Source organism: Lathamus discolor, chromosome 2 (assembly GCF_037157495.1).
Source record: "Lathamus discolor isolate bLatDis1 chromosome 2, bLatDis1.hap1, whole genome shotgun sequence".
Taxonomy (NCBI): Eukaryota; Metazoa; Chordata; class Aves; order Psittaciformes; family Psittacidae; genus Lathamus; species Lathamus discolor.
Window position 1 is genome coordinate 53,078,752 of NC_088885.1, and position 20,300 is coordinate 53,099,051.

General features: G+C 42.0%; 1 protein-coding gene across 3 annotated transcripts in view; it reads left to right on the forward strand.

Annotated features, from left to right (window-relative positions):
- KMT2C (lysine methyltransferase 2C) overlaps window positions 1-20,300 on the forward strand; it is a 194,876-nt gene that overhangs the window by 54,514 nt on the left and 120,062 nt on the right. For all 3 annotated transcript variants that reach the window (XM_065666832.1, XM_065666830.1, XM_065666833.1), the window contains one exon: window positions 6,923-7,061. In XM_065666832.1, the coding sequence (XP_065522904.1) occupies window positions 6,923-7,061 (139 nt within the window). The remainder of the gene's footprint in view (window positions 1-6,922; window positions 7,062-20,300) is intronic.

Sequence of the window (20,300 nt, forward strand, 5' to 3'; positions counted from 1 at the left end):
AAGAAGTATTAGAGGAATTCAAGCCTCAGTCCCACCTAATTCAAATCACAGGATAAACCAGGCTGGTGTTGGAGTCCCACAGCATCTGCCCAGGTAACCCTTTTCTATGTCAGGTACAAAAGGGAGGAAGGTAGTGGGTAAACTAAACTTTCCTAGGGTAACAAAGAAGCCCACCTGCAAGGCACTGAAGATGTGCTGTAGCAAGTGAAATGACTCCTGAATTCAGTAGGAGCTCATGTAAAAGAACATGCAGAGGAAAAATCCAACAAAAATTGCTCTCAAATAGCTGTTGCTACCGGAGCAAGTGGTACTGTAGTTCTGAGAATTGCAGTAGCTTTTATAAGTCCAAGAAGGAAATCAAGTTCTAAGAATTACTGGCAAAGGGATTAGGGGAAAAAAGCATCAGTGTGGTTTTTTTACTGCTGCTTTATAAATCCTTGGCACGGCTGCATGTTAAACGCCATGTGCAGTTCTGCTTCCTCTTCTCCAAAAGGACGAGCTGTAATTGGGGAAGTACAGGAAAGGCCAACGAGTACGACAAGGAGTAAATAATAGCTTCTGTGCAGGGTTCAGTTAAGGTAAAACATTTCAACCTGAAATGATATAACTGAGGAGGAACTTAGTAGAGACCCACAAAATGATGAGTGGTATGGAGAAACTGAACAAGGAATGATGATTCGATTTGCATCACAAAAAACAGGGGACATCAGGTCATGTTCAGATCGAAAAGGTAGTTGTGTTCGCACTTCGTATCTACTTAAATTGTAGAATTCATTGCTGCTGGATGCTTTGGCATGAAAAATTTTACATGGCCGAAAGACCTGAACAAATTCATGGAAGAATCATCAGAGAAGTGCTGCTGAATACCACCGCCAGCTTAGGAAGTTTCTCAGTTGTGGATCACTGGGAGCTGGTTATCCATAATTCAGTGTTCTGTGTTGAGAAAGACTGAAATTACAGTTTAAATGGTCCTACACTGGAAACCTGATTTTTATTTTATAACCAGTAGAAAACTTGAACAAAGCCCTTTTCTGTGTAAAATGTATGTAACAAATAGGTGTTCTGTTGGAATGAAAAGTTTCCAAGTACACATTGAGATGTACAAAATGAATAACTGCAGGCTTTCTTCTCATCTCCATATAGCAACTGTCGCAGTGAGTAAATCTCTGCCATGTCCTTCAGAGAAGAAAAAAATAGATAAGTGGTGGGTTTAAAAGAAAATACATGCGCAGCTCTTGCAACAAATGCCAACAAAACACTTCTGATGCGGTTGTACGTTTTGTTATGTGATGAATAAAACTGTACAGTGTTGACTTAAGGTGAAGAAACTGTGCCTCTGTCCATACAGAAATGGTTCTTGCATGGGGTTACTGCCATCACACTTGAACTTTAGTATGCTTTTTTCCCCCTCTCTCTCCTGTGACTGTGTTTTCAGGCAAGAGTATGTGCCTAAAGACTCAGCGCAGCCCAAGTGATGGTGACAGCTATTTGCAGCCATCACGCTCTGCGTGAGTCTCTTTCAGTATACCTTGGGTTGGCTTGCTGCTGTCTGAAAGGGTTGCAGGTGACCCATGAGGGACCCCTTAGCCACAGTGTGTCTGTTCTAAAACCTGTGCATGTGAAGTGTGCCAGTGAATTGGTCAGAGGCTGGCAGCAGAGGTGATGTTTCAATGAAATTGTGTCTGGAACAGTAACAGAATTACAAACTCTTGAGTAGTGGAAACTTGTTCCTAAACTGGCACAGTGAGTGAAACTTGGTAATTGTACTGGATAGGCATTTAAATTCATAACTTACATTCTTTTGTTAAAATTTCTTTTTGTATTGTTGCTACACTGATGTGGTTTCTTAATCTGTCTAAACTACTAGAACTATGGCATTTTGGTGTTGCTTGTACTTCTGTAGACCCCTGTGGGGCTGTGTGAAACCCCTTGTCCCATTGTCATTCCTGACAGCATTATCCCTTCCTTGTGCAGAAATAGCAATTGCATCTGCTGGTGAAAAGCTTGTCAGTCTCTCTTGCAGAACACCTCAGTAAGCAACAGTTGAGATCCCTGGAATGCCCCTGCTGTGTTTGGTGATAGTGGTATTTTCCAGCTTGTGATACTTTCTGTTCCTATTGAAAGTTTTGGAAGGTCGTAACATTTCTTTTGTTGTCTGCCAAATTAGCAGTAGGTCTGGCAGCAGAGTCCCAACCAGTAAACTGGTTAAATAGTCACCTTGTTGCATTTAAGCAGCAGTAGAATAGTTTGTTTATGACAGCTGTTTTGATTTTTGTTTTCAGTGTCACTGTATACTGAACATGATCTCATAAGATTTTAAAAGAGATTTTCTTTCTGTCATGGTAGAACTTTTGGAGTGTTTTCAGGTTTTGACTTGGAAAGTAGTTTCTAACTTTAAAAAAACCCAACAACTTTTGGATATGCTGGTGTCGTCTTTGCCTGATTGCCATAGCAGAGCCCACACATGTATCTCCTTATCTTGCTGTAGGTTTTGTAGATCTTGCCAATCCCAGTGACTTCCCTGCATAGCTCTCCCCATCTATGGTAGGCGAGGTTTATTTTCCCCCTACTATTCTGTATCTCCATCCTTGGAGATGCTCAAAACTGCCTGGACATAGTCTTGGGCAGCTGGCTCTGGATGGTCTGGCTTGAGTTGGGGGTTGGACAAGGTGATCTCTGGGCTGCCTCCTGCCCTCAACCATGCTGTAATCCTGTGGATGTTATCACAGAATCATATCATGGTTTGGGTTGGAAGGGGACTTAAAGCTCATCCAGTTCCAACCCCTTTCCATGGGCAGGGACACCTTCCGCTAGACCAGGTTGGTCAAAGGCCCGTCCAACCTGGCCTTGAACATTGCCAGGGATGGGGCAGCCACAGCTTCTCTGGGCAGCCTGTGCCAGGGCCTCACCACCCTCACAGGGAAGAATTCTAAAAAATACTACCCAAGTTATAAAGCTTGTGGACATCTCAAGCCTTCTGATGGCTGATGTGGGTAGGAGCTTAACTGTTCATACTCTTAGGGATTTCCTTTAATAAGGTCATTCTGTCCTCGGCAGTCAGGTGAGGAAGAACTATTGATGTAAAGTATTCAAATAATATATATATTTTTAAAAGCTATGTTTCCTAGTATTTTTCTAATGCTTTACTAAAGGATACTGCCATGAAAAAAGAACTTGGAGACACTTGGAACTATGCACATAACTTTTTTTTTTTTTTTTTTTTAATTCTCATTCCCCCCCTCCCCCCCGAACTTATTATATATGGGCGAGATCTTCACTGTGACAGAAACAGTCATGCAAACAGGATGCAAAATAAAGCCTTATATATGGATTTGCAAATGAGCTTCACATTTATTAATCATTCATGGTTCCTTCACTCCCAGGAGCTTCAAAGTAGGATGCCATAACCAAGTCTGATGAATGTTCATTAAATTCAGTGAAAAGCAGTTAGTGTGTTGTGCCAGATGCCTCCAGGAACGTCTCTGAGGCAGCGATGAGGGTATCTGCTGTCCCTCTGCCATGCCAGTGCTGGACTCCCATCTCCTAGGAGTTTGGCTCATGAAATGCATTACTTCTGTTCTTCCTTAATCTTGTGTTGGAAAACTTTCACCAAGTTGTGCGTGCAATACTTCAGCTAACATAAATGCTATTTTCACTCTGCTTGGTGAGCACCGTGTTTTCAGTCTTCCAACGGCATATTGAGACACAGTTTGGTTTATTGCAGAGACAGCAGTTGAGATGTTGTTTGTCTCATTTAGTATAATTTGGGTGTCTTCTTTTCTAGAGAAGCAAACAGCAGGGGAAAAAGCACCATAAGGATGTAAGCTCATGCAGTCATAGTGTGTAGTGGTAAACAATCTGTGTCTTCTCACATAGTCCAGAGTTCTTGCGGATGAGCAAGTGTCCATGAACTTTGCTTTCCAGTGTAATGGGTGCCCATTAATGTATAATGAGATGAAAGCTGGCAAAGAGTAAATGGCTTTTCCTTATTTGACAGTTTCTGCAGATACACAGTAATGGAGAGCTCCTTTTTCAAAGTTTAACTAGGTTAAATAGAGTTGCTGAGATGGTTCAGAACAAGACCACAGTTTCTGGTGGCCTTCCTTGGGCACTTGTTGTGGTGTTGTCGTGAACTGTAGTGTGGGTTTTGGTGTTCGTGATTTGAGGTCTGCCTGTCTTATAGGTAGTTATGTTTTGCACTCTTTGTTGAGGTTGTATGTAGAAATTTGGGGGTTACTTGCATAAAATTATCCTTCAGATCCAACACGCTTTGGAAATGCACTACAGACCATTATGAATGGCTCAGCTGGATGCTGCCTGCGTTGGGAATCCCCATGCAGGAGTGATTGCAGGGATTGTTTATTCAGATGTGCCAAAAACTAAGGGCGTGGGGTTTTGATTTATTTTGTTTTGTTTTCTGTACAGACCCATTTACTATTACAAGGGATGCATTTCTCAACAGGATATTTATTTGGTATCGAGTGATTGTCCAGCATTGTTTTTTTCTTTAGGATAGATTGGTGTAGTGGGTTTAACACCTGCTATTCGGTTTTCAAACATTTCTGGATGTTTCAGACGTTCAACAATGTTTCAGGTGTATGTTACTGAATAGCTTAACTGAAGTTAGGGAAGCAGTTTGGGTTTGCACCAGCTCAAATAAACATTTAGCACGCCCAGTCATGAACCGGGAATTTCTTCTTTGTGTTTCTCTTTAGTATGTTTCCGGTGCCTTCATTGAGGGTTTTAAATATTACATCATAGTCTTCCTAAATGAGGTCACTCTAGGTTAAAGAATAATTTTACTTCAATCTCTGTACATCAAACAAGACAGATTTCCTCTTCTCCAGGTGCTGTAGGGGGCGTATAATTTCAGTATTACAGACCAAGCTGTGCAGTTCTGTGTTCTGAGAGTTTTCTTCTCTTTTATTGATCATATAAATAAGATTAAAGCTTATAGCAGGTTTTTCCGCACTCCCACCCATGTCGCAGATTCTTCTAACCATCCATTTTTCCACTAGAATAATTTATCCTTTGCAATATTTGATGATATTTTGACATGCTGTGTATTAGTTTTTTTAAAAAGTGACTGTAACTTCTGCTTAAATCTTCTAAATAGTCTGCTGCTTTACTCTAACCAGACTTCCTTGAAAGAGCTGTTCTGTACTGGCCTCTCAGCTCAGACCTGTGCTCGCTCATCTAAAGATGGCAGGTAACTCAGGCACAGGTCCTTGATCTGGCTCTGCTGTGGGACAGATCATAGAATCATAGAATCAGCTAGGTTGGAAAAGACCTTGGAAAAGATCAAGTCCAACTGTTACCCCCCAGAGCACCAAGTCCACCACTAAACCGTGTCACTAAGGGCTTCATGTACACAGGTTTTGGACACTTCCAGGGACAGTGATTCCACCAGTTCCCTGGGAAGCCTGTTCTGATCCCCAACTTTTTGGTGAAGAGATTTTATCTTAATATCCAATCTAAACCTCCCCTGGTGCAGCTTGAGGCTATTGCCTCTTATCACTTGTTACTTGGGAGAAGAGGCCAGCCACCTCCTCACTGTCCTCCTTTCAGGTAGTTGTAGAGTGATCAGGTCCCCCCTGAGCCTTCTCTTCTTCAGACCAAAGAACCCCACTTCCCTCAACTGCTCCTCATAAGACTGATGCTCCAGACCCTTCACCAGCTTCACCTTCACCCTCCCAGCCGGCCCAGCCATTGAGTTGCTGGAGCTGACCCACTCCAGCACCTCAATGTCTTCTTTGCAGTGAGTGGCCCAGAACTGAACACAGTATTTGAGGTGCAGCCTCACCAGTGCCAAGTACACGGACAAAGTCACTTCCCTGGTCCTGCTGGCTATGCAGCAGGCTGTATCAGTTCCTGATACAGGCCAGGATGCTGTTGGCCACGTTGGCTACCTAGGCAGAAGCTGACTCATGAGGCAGACACAGACACTGACAAGGGGAGACATATCTTGAGCTGAAGAATATCTGCCAGAGTCTGATGAATTTTATGTTATTTAGGTTTCAAAGTCAAAATACGGAGAAGTGTGGAAATACCCAATTTTATTGCTCTACAGCCTTGACTTTTGTTCCTGTGTGTTCTGATGCCCTTGGAGTGGCACATTACCCTGTCCTCCTGGCAAATCCCTGACTCGCTCTGTTCGAGGGAGGAAACCAAATGGAAATAGGATTTAAGCTATGCAGACAGCAGCACAGTGTTTCATGTTTCTGAGCAGAAACAAACCTTCTTGGCGGACAGTATCATTGCCAGCTGTAGATGTATATATTTACATCTAAAAACTAATCAAATTGAAAGGATGCTGCAAAAATTGCTTATATTCCTGCAGTTTATAATGGAGTTTAAGATGGCATAAACCATGTCCTTCCTTCCTTCACCTCTTCAGTCCTGTGCCAGCACAGAGTTAGTACAGTCAGGACTGAACTAGTGCAGGGAATTCTTCAAAGTTAAAGCTAATCTGAGAGTTAAAAAATGTTCATTATACCCCAGATGAGTGTGCTTTAGCCTGATGTTTGTTCAGGGATGACAGAGCATGTGCACAAGGGGAGATGTGGGGAGAATGAGAATGTCTAGAACTGCAGCCTCCTATGAAGAGGTTGTCACTAAACAATGCTTCTCCTGCCCCACTCCTCATTACTTACTGAACATCTTTAGTTCACAGTGGTATGCTATGTTATGGACCTTTATAAGCATATGAAACTTTACAGGTTTATAAGCATTCAATTTCAAGTTTTAGCTAGATGTGAAGGATAGTATTTTCCTCCTCTTTCAGTTTTGTTGTGTCTGAGAACATAGCTACATTGGTTGATCTGTCTATAAGTAAAAAGCATCTTTGCAGCACAAGAGAAAGCTCACAGGTGTTTTTATAGCATAAATAAATTAATAAATATTATTCTTATTTGTTAAACAGAAGTCAAAGAGCAGTCTGCAGAAGAGGATGCCCAAACGGAAGTGGACAGCACCAAGCAGCTAACACCAGTCCTTCAGCACTCAGTGTCCGAGGAGTCTGCATGCTCCACCGCCTCTGTGGGTGTGGAAGCTAAACCCAGGTTGGTGAGCGAGGAGGCGGGTGCTGAGTCAGGGAAAGGACTAGGAGCCAGATAATGGGGAGCAGAGTGCTCAGGGCGCAGGCCTGGGACACACTGTTGGTGCTTTGGAGTGCTGGCAGCAGCCCCCGCACTTGAGACTGATGGCTTCATTGGCATATAGGGAGAGCAAGGTGGAAAGCACATTCATTGAGTTTTGTCTGCAGACCATGCTGGTAAACCCTTGAATTACAGCATATTAACTGCTTCAGTTAAAACACACAGGTGATAGAAGATAAAATGTGATTACTGAAGCTTTCCTACTCAGAAAATGATGTACTAGGAAGTCCTTATAAAGTTATTTCTGAAGTTTCAGCTTGTATGGCTGCATTTTCAGGAACAAAGTAGAACAAATCTTGTGTCATTTCTACCGTGTTCTTCCCTATTTAAGAATTTACAATACAGAAAATGTTTGTAATCTGAAAAACTTTTTAACAGAATAAATTACCCCCAAAACCAGTGAAAGTGTTAATTACATTATTTGAGGGAAACCAGAATACACCGTCTGTGATCACTTTTGAAACAGTGTCACAGAATCCTAGTGAGCTGCTCTGTTGAAGCCCTGATAACAGCTTTTAATCCAGCAGTGGGTCTCTACTGCTGCAGAGATTGCTGTTACCAGATGGTTAAAGGTGTAATTATATTTTGACAGAGTTGGAGAGAATCGTCATCATATTTTTTAATCCAACACAGAGCATATTTTCCATGTACAAAAAATTACTTCATCTACTTGCCACATACATCATTTTCATGCTTTATGCGCTCACAGACTTACTAGGTTCCAAGAGATACTTCACTTCTTACAGAGAATTTCAGTTAAATAGATGTTGTGCATATACCTGAATGAAATACACTAAAATTTCTGTTCCTAATGGAGTTTGCCAAAGCTGGTATTAAATTGCAGTAAATACATAGAGCGCCTTGAGCTGAACAGCTGTTTTTGTTATTTATTTGACCCTGTTTCGGATGATTTGCAAAAGTTTTAGTGCTGTTTCATCTGCTCTCTGTTCTTCTCAAGGTTTCTTTCTTGCTGTTATCATGAATATTTGATTACAGCACTTTCTTTCACCATGAACTTGTTTCTTAAAAGCTGGACAACAGTCTCCTAAAAAAACTTCTTGGTTCTGAACAGCCCTTATTTGCCCTCGACTTACTTTTACTTCCAACTGAAACTGTTGAATTCGATTAGTTGAGAAGAAAAGGCCAATAAGACCCATTGTTTTGGCTGATCAAAGCATTAAAAAGCTAAGTACTATTAATTTTTAATTTAAATAACAGTGATCAGACTCTGTGTCTCACATTTGGAAAGAAATGTATTAGAGATCTAAGGTTTCTCTGACCCCAGGTAATTTTTGTTCCAGACTTAGATGCAGGATTGGTGTTCATTGTAGAAGTCATTGATGTCCTCATTATAAAGATGTCAAGGGTTTTTTGGCACTGTGTCTGGAAACCTAGCAGAAGAAAGCCTCTTGGATCTGTGATTTCTTTATCAATCATCTGTGTCATTGTGGTGTGCTGACACTGTCACTGTGTCATGCAGGGGTAGGAGGACTGGATTCTGGGTGGCTTCACTGTTCTCTTAGGAGAAAATACAACGTGTGAAATAACGCACACTGACGTTCGGTTTTGCAGTGGTGGGAGGAAATGTATCAAAATTTATGATAGTGTGACTGCATAGAGACTTTAAACCTGTAACTCGCGGAAGTAGTTTTGAAGCTGATTTCCATGTAACTCATACTCATCAGCTTCATCTCTTTTAGTAAGCTTTTACGTTCCTGTTTTATCGTGTAACTAACTTAATCCAATGAAAGTATTTATACATTTAGAAATAACTTCAGGTGTATGAGACATGGGAGAATTATGGAAGTACATTATAACAGGCAGTGCAGAAATTGCCTGGAGCACAAAAAAGAACTAAAGCCTCTACCAGAAGTAGATGCAGGTGTAGGCGGAGCTACTTTTGCATTAGTTTTTCAGTGGAGTGTAAGATAATTCTGGATTTCTTTTTTTGGTAGTAAGACAAAGGAGTCAGAGAACCACAGGACACAGGGCATAAGATGAAGGCTTTTACATTAAATCATTAATTTGCTACTGAAGAGTAGCTATTTTTAACATAATAGAAAATATCAGAACTAGGATGGGGATTTCACAGAATCCATAGAATGGAGGAGACCTTAACGACACCTTCCACTAGATCAGGTTGCTCAAAGCCCTGTCCAGCCCGGCCTTGAACACTAATCTCAATCTGCCCTCTTTCAGTTTAAACCACTCCCACTTGTCCTGTTCCTACATGTCCTTGTCAAAAGTTCCTCTCCAGCTTTCTTGTCAGCCCCTTTAGGCACTGGAAGCTGCTCTAAGGTCTCCCTGGAGCCTTCTCTTCTCCAGGCTGAACAAGCCCAGCTCTCTCAGCCTGTCTCCATAGGAGATGTGCTCCAGCCCTCTGATCACCTTCATGGCCTTCTCTGGACTCACTTCAGCGGGTCCACATCCCTCTTGTGTTGTGGGCTGCAGAGCTGAACGCAGGACTGCAGGGGTGGGTCTCATTAGAGTGGAGTGGTGAATCCCCTCCCTTGACCGGCTGGTCACACTCCTTTTGATGCAGCCCAGGATACAGTTGGCTTTCTGAGCTGCGAGTGTGCATTGCTGGGTCATGTTGAACTTCTCGTCAACCAACACCCCCAAGCCCTTCTCCTCAGGGTTGTTCTTAATCCAGTCTCCCCGCCCAGCATTTTTTTATGTTTGAGATTGCCCTGACCCATGTGCAGGAACCTTGCACTGGGCCTTGTTGAACTTCATGAGGTTTTATGATCTCAGTCAGAGAACTGAGAGATTAGCCAAAGCTTGGCTTGTGTGGTACTTTTCTCTGGATCCCTCCTGAGACTGAGGCTAAACAAGAACATTTAAGAGAAAGGCGAGAGAGGAGATGGTCAATATTGGATTCTTTCTGAGCGGGGAGATGGGGGAGTCCAAGAGAACTATTGAGTGCAAATAGGATTGGGGCAGGGAATGTAATAATGGGTATAGGATTAGTGCTCAGAAACCATAGTGCTAAAAACATTAGAATAAACTATCTGAGCCATACTGGGATAGGGAGGCTGAAAGGGGTGTGAGGCGTGTGTGTGTGTATGCACAGAAGGAATGAGTGAATTATTGACCACATGCGGGGAGGTGCAATAACATCAAGCAAAGATAAACTACCAAGCCTGGCAGTGGTAAAAGTAATGCTGCCAGCTCTTATATATCATGAGCGTCATGGGTTTTGGAGCCTTTTCCTTTGGTTGTTCCCTTTTTCTTTTTATAAGCCTTGTGAGAAGCTTCTGTCAGCCCAGGACTTATGGCTGAGTGGAATCCAGCTTCTTCGAAAGGAATCTGCTCCCTTGGTTTGTGCTGCCTGCAGAGAGCAGGGGAAGTGCAGCCCATGAGGCAGGCAAGCAGCCAGAAACTGGCTGAGCCTTACAGCAGAGCCCACTTCTACCTTCCTCCTCTGCTTCCCACATTGTCAACTCCAAGCATTAAGAGCTAACAAGAACGGTCCAGAAACACAATTTCGTAGGAGAACAAAACACCTTTGATACATTTTACTTTCTACTTTCAGAGACTATAAATTGCATTAATTGCACATTTTCAGTTCTTTTGCCATAATCATGAAGACAGAACATTCTTAAAATAAGCAGAAGCTGAGATTTTCACACAGCTTTTTTGATTTTGGTACTTTGGTCTGCTAAATATCTGCTCTTGTGAGACTGTCGCTAAAACTACAGAAAAACCCTGGCAACACACCTTCCTCCTTTCCTGCTTCACTTGTAATTGGACAAAGCATGTAATTTTCATTCCAGACCAATTGCACTGTTCCCCCTTATTTTGTTGTTCCTGCTGCTAACACCAAATTTGGAGTCTGGAGAATGGGGGGCGGGGGTGCTATAGACTGTTGAAAAGAAGTGGTTGGTGAACATCTGTTGATGGTGTGAACAAAGAAAATGGTGAAAAAGCAGCAGTGAACTTCTTTATCTTTTTTTACTTTAATCTTCACAGAAAGCACATTACAGAACTTGCAACACTCAAAAGCAATACTCAGTGGAAAAAAGAAATTGTGGAGTGGCAAAGATAACCTGGACAGAGTAACATGCACTGATGGAAGGAGAAGGAGGGAGGAGTTAGATAAAACATTTAGTATTATAATACGTTAAAAAACTGTTCAAGTTAAAAAATCAAGATAGTATTTTAGGAGATACCAGTGTTAAGATTAGTTCTGAGACCGATTATTTCTTTCAATCACATGTATTACAAAGCAGTTTGTAGTTTACATGAATGCTTTTCTACAAGAATTCTTTCTGCAGAGAATGGACCTTATGCACGAAACAGGGCACTTTTGAAATCATTGCAGAGTTTTGCTTTACACTTTCAGATCTAGATCATTGTAAGCATTTACAGATTTTCCTTTGAAGACAGCAATTGACTTCCATGTCTGCAAAGTGGAGATGGCATTCCTTTGTGTTACAAAAATAAATTAATAATAGTGAATTAATATTTCAGCATTATATCAATGACCAGCCTAGGCCAGAGTGAAATTACTGATTTGGCTTTCAGGGCACAATGTGTATGTTGCCAGTAGGTAAAGACTTAAGACCACACTGAAAAAAGAGTTAAGTCTTTACTGGTTGTCTATCCTGTATGTTCATGCATCCACTAGGGAAATTGCCTCAAGAAGAATCTATGATGAATCATCATTAAAGCAATCCTACCTCAGATACTTAGGGCAGGAAGTCATCTATTGCACCTGTTTTCCAAGGCCCATACCTACAGCAACCATTCCTGACAGAAGGTTACATAAACTGCTCTTAAATCTTCCAATAATAAAACCTCCAGATCTTCCCTAAACAGTCCCTTCCAGTCTCTTCTTTGTTTTTACTGTTGGAAATACTTTGTTCGCATCAAACCCGCACTCTCCTCGTTCTGGGTTTATCCCATTACATCTTGTACCATACGCCAAGGATATATTTGTGCAAAAGCCTCTTGTTTTATTTCCCCAGCATGCTTTTACTCATAACAGAAACCCCAAATTTGTTCATACTTTCTTTGTAGATGATGTTTCCTTGAGTTCTCATTCTTTGTGCTGTTTCGAGTCTTCTCCAGATGGTCTGCATCTCTCTTGAAGCACAGAAGGCATATAGCACAAATGGGGCCAAAGGAAAGTTTCACAGTCAGCCTTGATCCTGCCTTTTTCTTAGGGTGAACAATTGACATTGTGACTGCAGTGTGTTTAATGCTGTCATGTTGAACTTCTGCCTTGTGGGACTTGACACCCGTGATCAGTGACATTCACAACTGGACCTTCAGCTTGCACAGACCTTTGCTCCTTGAATTAATCTTACAAAAGGTGGTCCAACCACAGAAACTATTCTTCGCAATGTCTCCTGCCCTGGTTGAGCATGTCCCCTAGGTTTCTGAAGTCTCACTCTAAGACTTTCTTAGATGTTTTTAGGCAGTTTTTTGTCTCTCTCCCATCATACTAAGGCTGTTTGTGTCCTCCTGGGTCTGTCCTGCTGCTGGCAAACAATAAGAATAGCACTGGTAGGTCAGGTCTGTTGACTGGACAGCTTTTCTTTCCTCTGAGAGATGGCAGACAGACGGAATCATTCCTTGAGCAAAATTTCAAGGCTTGCAGTCTATCAGACCATGCCGAAGGACTGACAGCAGTACTAGTTACGTAGTGTCCCACAGAGACCAAGCTTACAAGTGGATGGGATGCCTACTTTGTCAGAGGTTTGCACAGTTACATATTCATCATAGGCAATTGTGAGAGTCTTGGATCTTAAGTTCTGTCCCAGTGTTGAGTGATTATGGTGTCTTCTCTGTTTTTTTCCCCAAATATCACCTTTTTCTTCTTGTCTCCAGCTTTCTTTGCCAGACTCTTACAATTTTTCATGTTGTTGACTCCTCGTCATATTCCCGTTCTCTTTACTTTTGTAATCCTAGTCGCTGCTCATCAGTTCTAATTACTGTTTCAGTGTCCACTCAGCTGAGGTTTCTTCTTGTTTGGTTTTTTACCTGGTCTGCATTTTCCTTCCTTCCATGTCCAGTGGCTCCTAGGCAGGTGTTTGTGACATAGTATTTCTTTTTGCCCCTTTCTCCATTTTCTTGCTCATTTTCCTTGTCAGCTGTGGCTGTGTTCTCTTCCTGCTTCCTTTGGCTCTCTGTGTGATCTGTATTGTTCCCCACAGTCGATTGTCCTGTTTCTCCATCACTGTGCATTTCCCTCACACAGGAAGCCCACTGTCTGGCCCTGCTCATTCATTCATCATTCCTTCCTTCACTTCCACTTCACAGCTCTTGGAAAGTACAGGCAATTTAAATGGCAAAATCTGGACCTGCAGCATCCCAAAGTTATAGTTGTAGAGATGATCCCTGTGAATGTGTCTAACCTTTGGATTAGATGTTCGTTCACAGGGTAAGGATGGGGCATATGGAGTCTGCTTGCACATAGGGACTGAGAATGGAGCGTGCTTAGTGAAGAGAGAATTTTTGAGCTTGTGGCTTCGATGTGCTAAAGCTCTGCTTGAGCACATGTGGTCTGCTTGGTGAGGTTAGAAACTTTTAGAGAAATGAGTGTGGACTGATTTCCATAGGGTTACAGAAAGTGTGCCTGAACTTCAGAAATGAATGTAGTAAAACTTTAAAGTTTCACAGAACAGAAAGGTTGATCGGAGATCTGCAGTACCTTCCAATTAAGTAATCTAGAACCCCTGAGTCTGTAAAAGAGATTGGAAGAAGAAGATAAGAATCTTTAACATCATAAGTGGCATGGGGAGGGTATCCTGACTGTGAAGTTTCTTTTAATGCAGGAAGCTGAAAGTCATCAAATGAAACTTTAAGGGTTAGATGCAAAATAAAAGGAGGTGATTCTTTGCACAGCAGATAGTTGTCTTGAGTGACATGGAAGTCCTTGATGAGAGATGTTATGGATTTCTGAAAATGTGAGGTCAAGAGCAGACTGGTCAAAAGAAATGGAGAATTACTAAATATTTAGGAATCACAGCTCATACAGGGAAGCCCTGAACTGAAAGTACTGGGATGCATGGGTAGTATCATGTGTTTGCCCTGCTCTTTAATATCCCCTGTGCATCTGCTTATCCTGTTTCTAACACTGACCATACAGGGCTGGATGAACCTTTAATCTGACCCAGCAGAGTTCTGACTAAAGAGGCCCACTCTTGTTGTATTTCATGTCTTCTCTAAACATGCTTCTGAAGAAAAAATACGGCTTGAATTATGCAGAACAGAGTATTTTTTAAATTCCCTAATGTGACTGCGCAAGTTTGATGCTTTCTTGAAAGCCTACTAGTTCAAGGCAGTATACAGTATATGCTAAATTTCAGCAATTTTCAGGTAGTAAGACCCTTTTTAGTATTTGTATGAAGTTGCCTCCTGAGAGGTGCTGCTACCTCTGCAAGGTTTATGCAGTTTTGGTGTGATCTATGTTGTCTTGCCAAAAGAGGAGATTTGGCTTTGAATGACCATACTTTTGGGGCAGAAAAGCACACTGAAGGTACAGGCTACAGTACTTCCTATTCTTTGGGTTTTATCACTCAGGTTAAATCACCTCTCAAAACTGTGCGGGGTATCACATTCCAGGCACACTCACAATTGCATTCAATATGCGAGTTTTGTATGAGAGTACAAATCAGTTCAGATGGAAATTAAAGAATGATTTCTACATGGCCGTGGAGTAGTCCTAAATTCACTTTATTCAGCTCTGGCATTCTGGTAACCTCTCCCGCATTTAGGGCATGTGAAACTCTAGCTGAGCTTTAAACATCAAAATAAAAATGTCATTAAAATGTGTTGGTTTGGTGGTGGTGTTTGGAGGGTAATGTTTTCTTTCTCTCAAATTAGAAGAGTATTATTAAGTTGATTATTTGGCTGTAGAACTCCAACTGTGCCGGTTTGAAAAAACTGGAAAGCAATTATTGTCTAATGCAGTTTAATTGCTTTGTGCAAATAAAGTTTTAAAATTCTGTACCTGAAGTTCATATGAACTCCCTCCCGCCCTCCTTTTCTTGAAGGAATTGTACTGCATAAGTTAAATACTCCTGTAAAATGCACCCCCTCTACTCTGCTATCGTGAGACCCCATCTGCTGCGCTGTATTCAGCTCTGGGGGCCCCCAACACAAGGACGTGGACCCTGGCTGGATGCCTGCCCCATCCCTGAACTGTTTGAGGCCAGGTTGGATGGGGCTTTGGTCTAGTGTGAGGTGTCCCTGCCCATGGCAGGGGGTTGGAACTGGATGATCTTTAAGGTCCCTTCCAACCCAAACCATCCTGTGAATTCTGTGGAATAGTGTCAAACCACTTAAAAAATTCCAAGTTTTTCTGTGATTCAGTTTCCTACTGGGAGGAGAACACTTTCCATGTCAAAACACTGAAATACAACTTGCAGCTTGGAACTTTTGCGTCTTTCTCTTTGTGGTATTCCCATGTTGCACTTTGCGTCCTCCTCTGTCCTTAGCATCATTCGTTCAGAAGGGTGATTTATTGGGTTGCTAACCCTGTAGCAGTGGAAAGTTTTTATGCATTTTGTAATGAGCATTCTTGGTCGTTTCCTTTCAAGCTTCTTCATTATTGAGATCCAGATAATTACAAGATATTTAGATGAAGCGGAAAAGCTTAATCTAAACCCCTGAGTTTTAGAATAACTTCACCTCTGTGAATATCTCACATATATTAAAACTCACACTGATACAGACCCCCAGTGTTGTTTGAAGCCAGGTCCTGATTCGAGTTTCCAAAATGATAGAGTGGTGCATCTCCACTAAGGAGAAAAACAATTTACTCTTTGACTAACACAACATAAAATGAGAGTGAAGGCAAAGCAGTTTGTGCATTAGCACAACTTGGCATAGTGGAATAAATAGTGGGTCCCCTGTAGTGTTTAATTCAGCCTTTTAACATACGTTAAAACTACTAACAGAGTTAGGTGGGAGAAGAATTCTCAAGGCCAATTTTTATCAGTCTGCTTTGGTAATCAGAGCAAACAATGCACTGAAGTTGTGTTTTGCTCCCAAATATGTAATTTCATTGTGCTGAGCTTAATTTTAATTGTGAAAAATAGATGTTAAAACCAGTTTAACTTCCTGTAACAACTTTGCCCATGCAAATGATATTTCACAAAAATAATCCATTGCTGTTTCCTGTTTAAACAGCAGCAATGACCACTGCTTTTAATGAGATTGATTGAAAAGGTGAATGCACAGTCAAACCTTTTTGATAATGGGTGTCCCAAGGTAGGCTGGGAGGGATTTGAGAAAAGGTAGGGGGAGAGCATCTCTTGAGCTGAATACATGAGTTTGCATTTCTCTTGCTGCAGACAGCTTCTGTTCATCTCTGGAGGATGTTTGGTTTTCCCTGTGCATGTTCTCCTGACAGAAGGGGACCTTTATCCAGCTGCTGGGTTTTCCTGACTCTACCTCCTTCACCATTTAGTGCTAAAAGGGTTGTATAAATTCAAGTGTCTTGGCAATAGACATGCTGAACATAGGCCACTTGCTGCCTTCTTTGGCATTCAGTTGTACAGGGGTGCTGGAGGCATGTGAGGAAGTCATTCCTATGAAAATAAGGAAGGGAAATTTATTCCCCTAGCCTTATACACAGAGTTGTGGGTGGATGGCAGTACCCCATATCATTGCAGACTGCCATGCCTTCTACCCAGGTATGAAAAATAGGCAGGAGAGTGAGAGGTCACATCTGATACTGTTGAGGGTCGCACAAGCGTATGTAGACCAATCTGAAGATTTCCACCAACTGCATAGCATGGTACTCTTGCAGACACAAGTGTAGGTCTGTGAGATAAAGGACAGTGCATAAAACCTTCAATGTTTACATAGGTCAGTCAGCATATCTGCTTATTATCAAAGAGCCTTGGCTGACACAGGATACCCCAGTGCCATTTCCCAATGCAGAGGGATCCAGGAGGGGTTTCTGCTTCCTCTTGAGAGTATAACTACCGTGGCACTTGATGTGCTTAAGTGTTGGTAATCCTGATGGTCAGCCTTATTTTGTTAAAAAAAGCTTTGGGGACTGTCAATTTTACCTTAATTCTCTGACTGAATATGTTTCTCTGGCTGCAATTTAATATTGTGCAACTAGTTGCCTGATGCTGCATGTGTGGAAATGAGCTCCTTTCAACACGAAAGTCTGTGTTTTAGGATGAGTCCTAATGACTGTACACTGTCGGTCAAGTAGCGGAAACAGTGACTGTTCTTCGCCCTTCCTCCAGGATTAGCTGGCTGATGGGCATTTTGTTTTCCTTTGTCAGGATGTGGACTGGGGAGGGTTGTACCATCTTAGATTCTTGTCAGGGAGTTGAGTAAATTCTGCATGAGGAAGAGGCAGTGACCAGGCAACTCAGTGAAATAAGAACTTGTAGATCTTGGCAGCGGTGCTGCAGCCATTTTCCTGTACGTATTTCTTGTTAGCAAGGGCATTTTTCTAACCACATCCAAGTCTGGATCTCCTCTCATGGCTTGGTAGGAACAGACATGACCTTCAGACATTATTATTGCCTCTTACTGCATCCCCTAACCCCAGTTGTATGTCTGGTTTGATCTCAATGTGTTTTTTTCCTCTGCATTATGTATTAAGATTTGCGTACATACAGATGTATGAAATCCTTTGGGACGAGGTGTGATATATAAGCACCTACTGGTGATAAACCACCTGTGGAATTTTAATCCTATATAAAAATAGTATTTAGAATCTTAGAATGGTTTGGGTTGGAAAGGACCTTACTGCTCATCTGGTTCCAACCTCCTGCCATGGGCAGGGATGCCTCACACTAGACTATGTCACCCAAGGCTATGTCTAACCTGGCCTTGAACACCACCAGGCATAGAGCATTTACCACTTCTCTGGGCACCGCGTTCCAGTGCCTCACCACCCTTACAGTAAATAATTTCTTCCTTATATCTAACCTGAAACCTGTTTGTTCTGGGAATGTTTAGGAATTAAAAGTTGAAGTTACAGGTAATGATAAATTTACATTTTGGTTTGGCACATTGTAGATACATCTTAAATGGAGTATTGGTGAGCTTTCTCTTTCTTTTTTTCCTTAGTAGCATATAAAAAGATACGTGACACATCGTCTCTTGCTTGTTATCCCATTTTGAATTAGCCTGTTCTGAAAATATGCTAATTACGGTAACAGATCTAGGGTTTGATCTTAAGAGTTGCCAGTATCTCAATTTCGTTATCTTCAATATGAGAGCTCTTCTTGCACCACAGATTTAGATCCTCTAATTGCATATTGACATATGGAAAGTAGATTTGTAAGTACTTTCTCCAATCCTCAGATGATAGGAATAAAAAACTCTACCTTCTGCCCATACAGACATAACTTAAAATATTTACTGAGCACTTCAACCTAAAAGGCTAACGTGATGGAAATGGCCACTTTGTACTGGGTGATAAATGAGTACCGTGATGTGCTGCGAACTGGAGGTGGCTTTCCTGGGGAGGGTCTCTCTCCTAGCACCCATCCAGATGTTAGGCAAGGAGTCCACTGCCCCTAGTTGTTTCTAGGTATCTGGGTACCTAATACATTTGAAGCCCCTCTGCTTACCCTCCCTGGAAGGTGTGAAACCTGTTTCTCCTCCTTTATCTTCTCCCACCTCTGTCTCAGCCCCACAGACTCTTGGCAGTGGTCTGGGAATGTTCTGCTGCTCCTGTCTTCAACTTGTGCATCTGTGTGTTCACAAACCTTTAGCGAAGGGTTCCCCAGCCCCCTCCCTGCAGTAAGTGCTTGCTTCAGCTGCGGTCCCCAGCTTTGCTGGAGCAGGAGCAGTAGCACAAACCATATGATTTTTGACAGCTTCGCAGCTGTCCGCACCACGCTGCAGAGTAGCTGTGAAACTCACTGCTCCTGTTGTTTCACTTCACTCTGCCTGCAGAAAGCTACTGCTGGAAGTTGTGATACCAGAGCTGCCTCACAGGCTCCAGAAATATCTGCTTTACCTCTGTGTTCCTTTTTTGAATCATACCGCTTTAAAAGTTAGTTTATTTTTACTTTTAATTACTGTTTCGTGTTTCTTTTCTATAAACATTAACATCATTGCGTATTTGCTATGATTTCACCTTAAGGAGCTTTGTTTATTTAGTTGTAATTATCCTTGAGTCTTTTAATGAGCAGTGATAGTCTGTCCTGACAGGATATATGAATAATTATTTATTCCACTGTGGATAATCTTGTTTTTGTAACTAGTCTAATTTATATACCATGGTGTTGCCTGTTTAAATCTCTTAAGTCTCCTCACAAGTCTCTGTAGCCTCAACTAACATAAATAGCTTTGCTTTCCCTTCTTAAAAACTCTGCCTGCAAGGCCAGATCAGGTTTCGCTGGTTGTCTAGCCATTATATTCTCTGACATATAAATAATAATCTATTTGTTGCTCTGTCACGTTGAAAACCAGCTTTAAGATAGACCTGTGTGCTGTTTAGCTGTAACTATTCATTTTCCCTCGTTCTTATGCCACGTTTATCCATATTTTCTCTGCACCCTTTTATTTTTGGGTACCTTTTCCCTGAAGATTTCTGGAACATGACAGACATTTGCCATCAGCTCCAGGGTTTATTGTGCTGGTTCACACCAGTCCTGTGTTCAGGCAGGAGCAGGAATGGATATGCGACTGCAGCCATGAGTATGGGGGTGAATGCTTCCCAGCTGCACTATGACACTCTGACTACCACGAATGGGACCATTTTTACCTGCCCATCAATCTGCATGTCCCCAGAGGTCTGTCTGCCTTAGGGAAAGTGCCGTTCTACCTACAGAGCATACAAGTATTTGGCTTCATTGTGGGCTCTTGACATGCTGCTCCCTTCCTTAACATCTGACTGTCTGGTACGGCTTGTACTGTAATAGTAAAGCAGTTCAAAGACACTTTACATACCCACTTGTATTTTCTTCCTTGGTTTTTTCTTTCCCCGCTAGGGTTGCTCTACAGCAAGGGCAAAAAGACCCATCCCAGAGTATGCTAAACCAAATCTAAGGGGCTTTGCTGGATTCTCAGGGTATCTGTTCTGCTTCAGAACTTTCCTTTTCTACTTTCACCTTTTTCTATTGCTGCTTTTGCCTCACCTGGCTGAAAAGTACAGGCACTCTTCCCCCCCACCCCCAAATTTAGTGGTTATTATACAGGAATTTAGCCTGA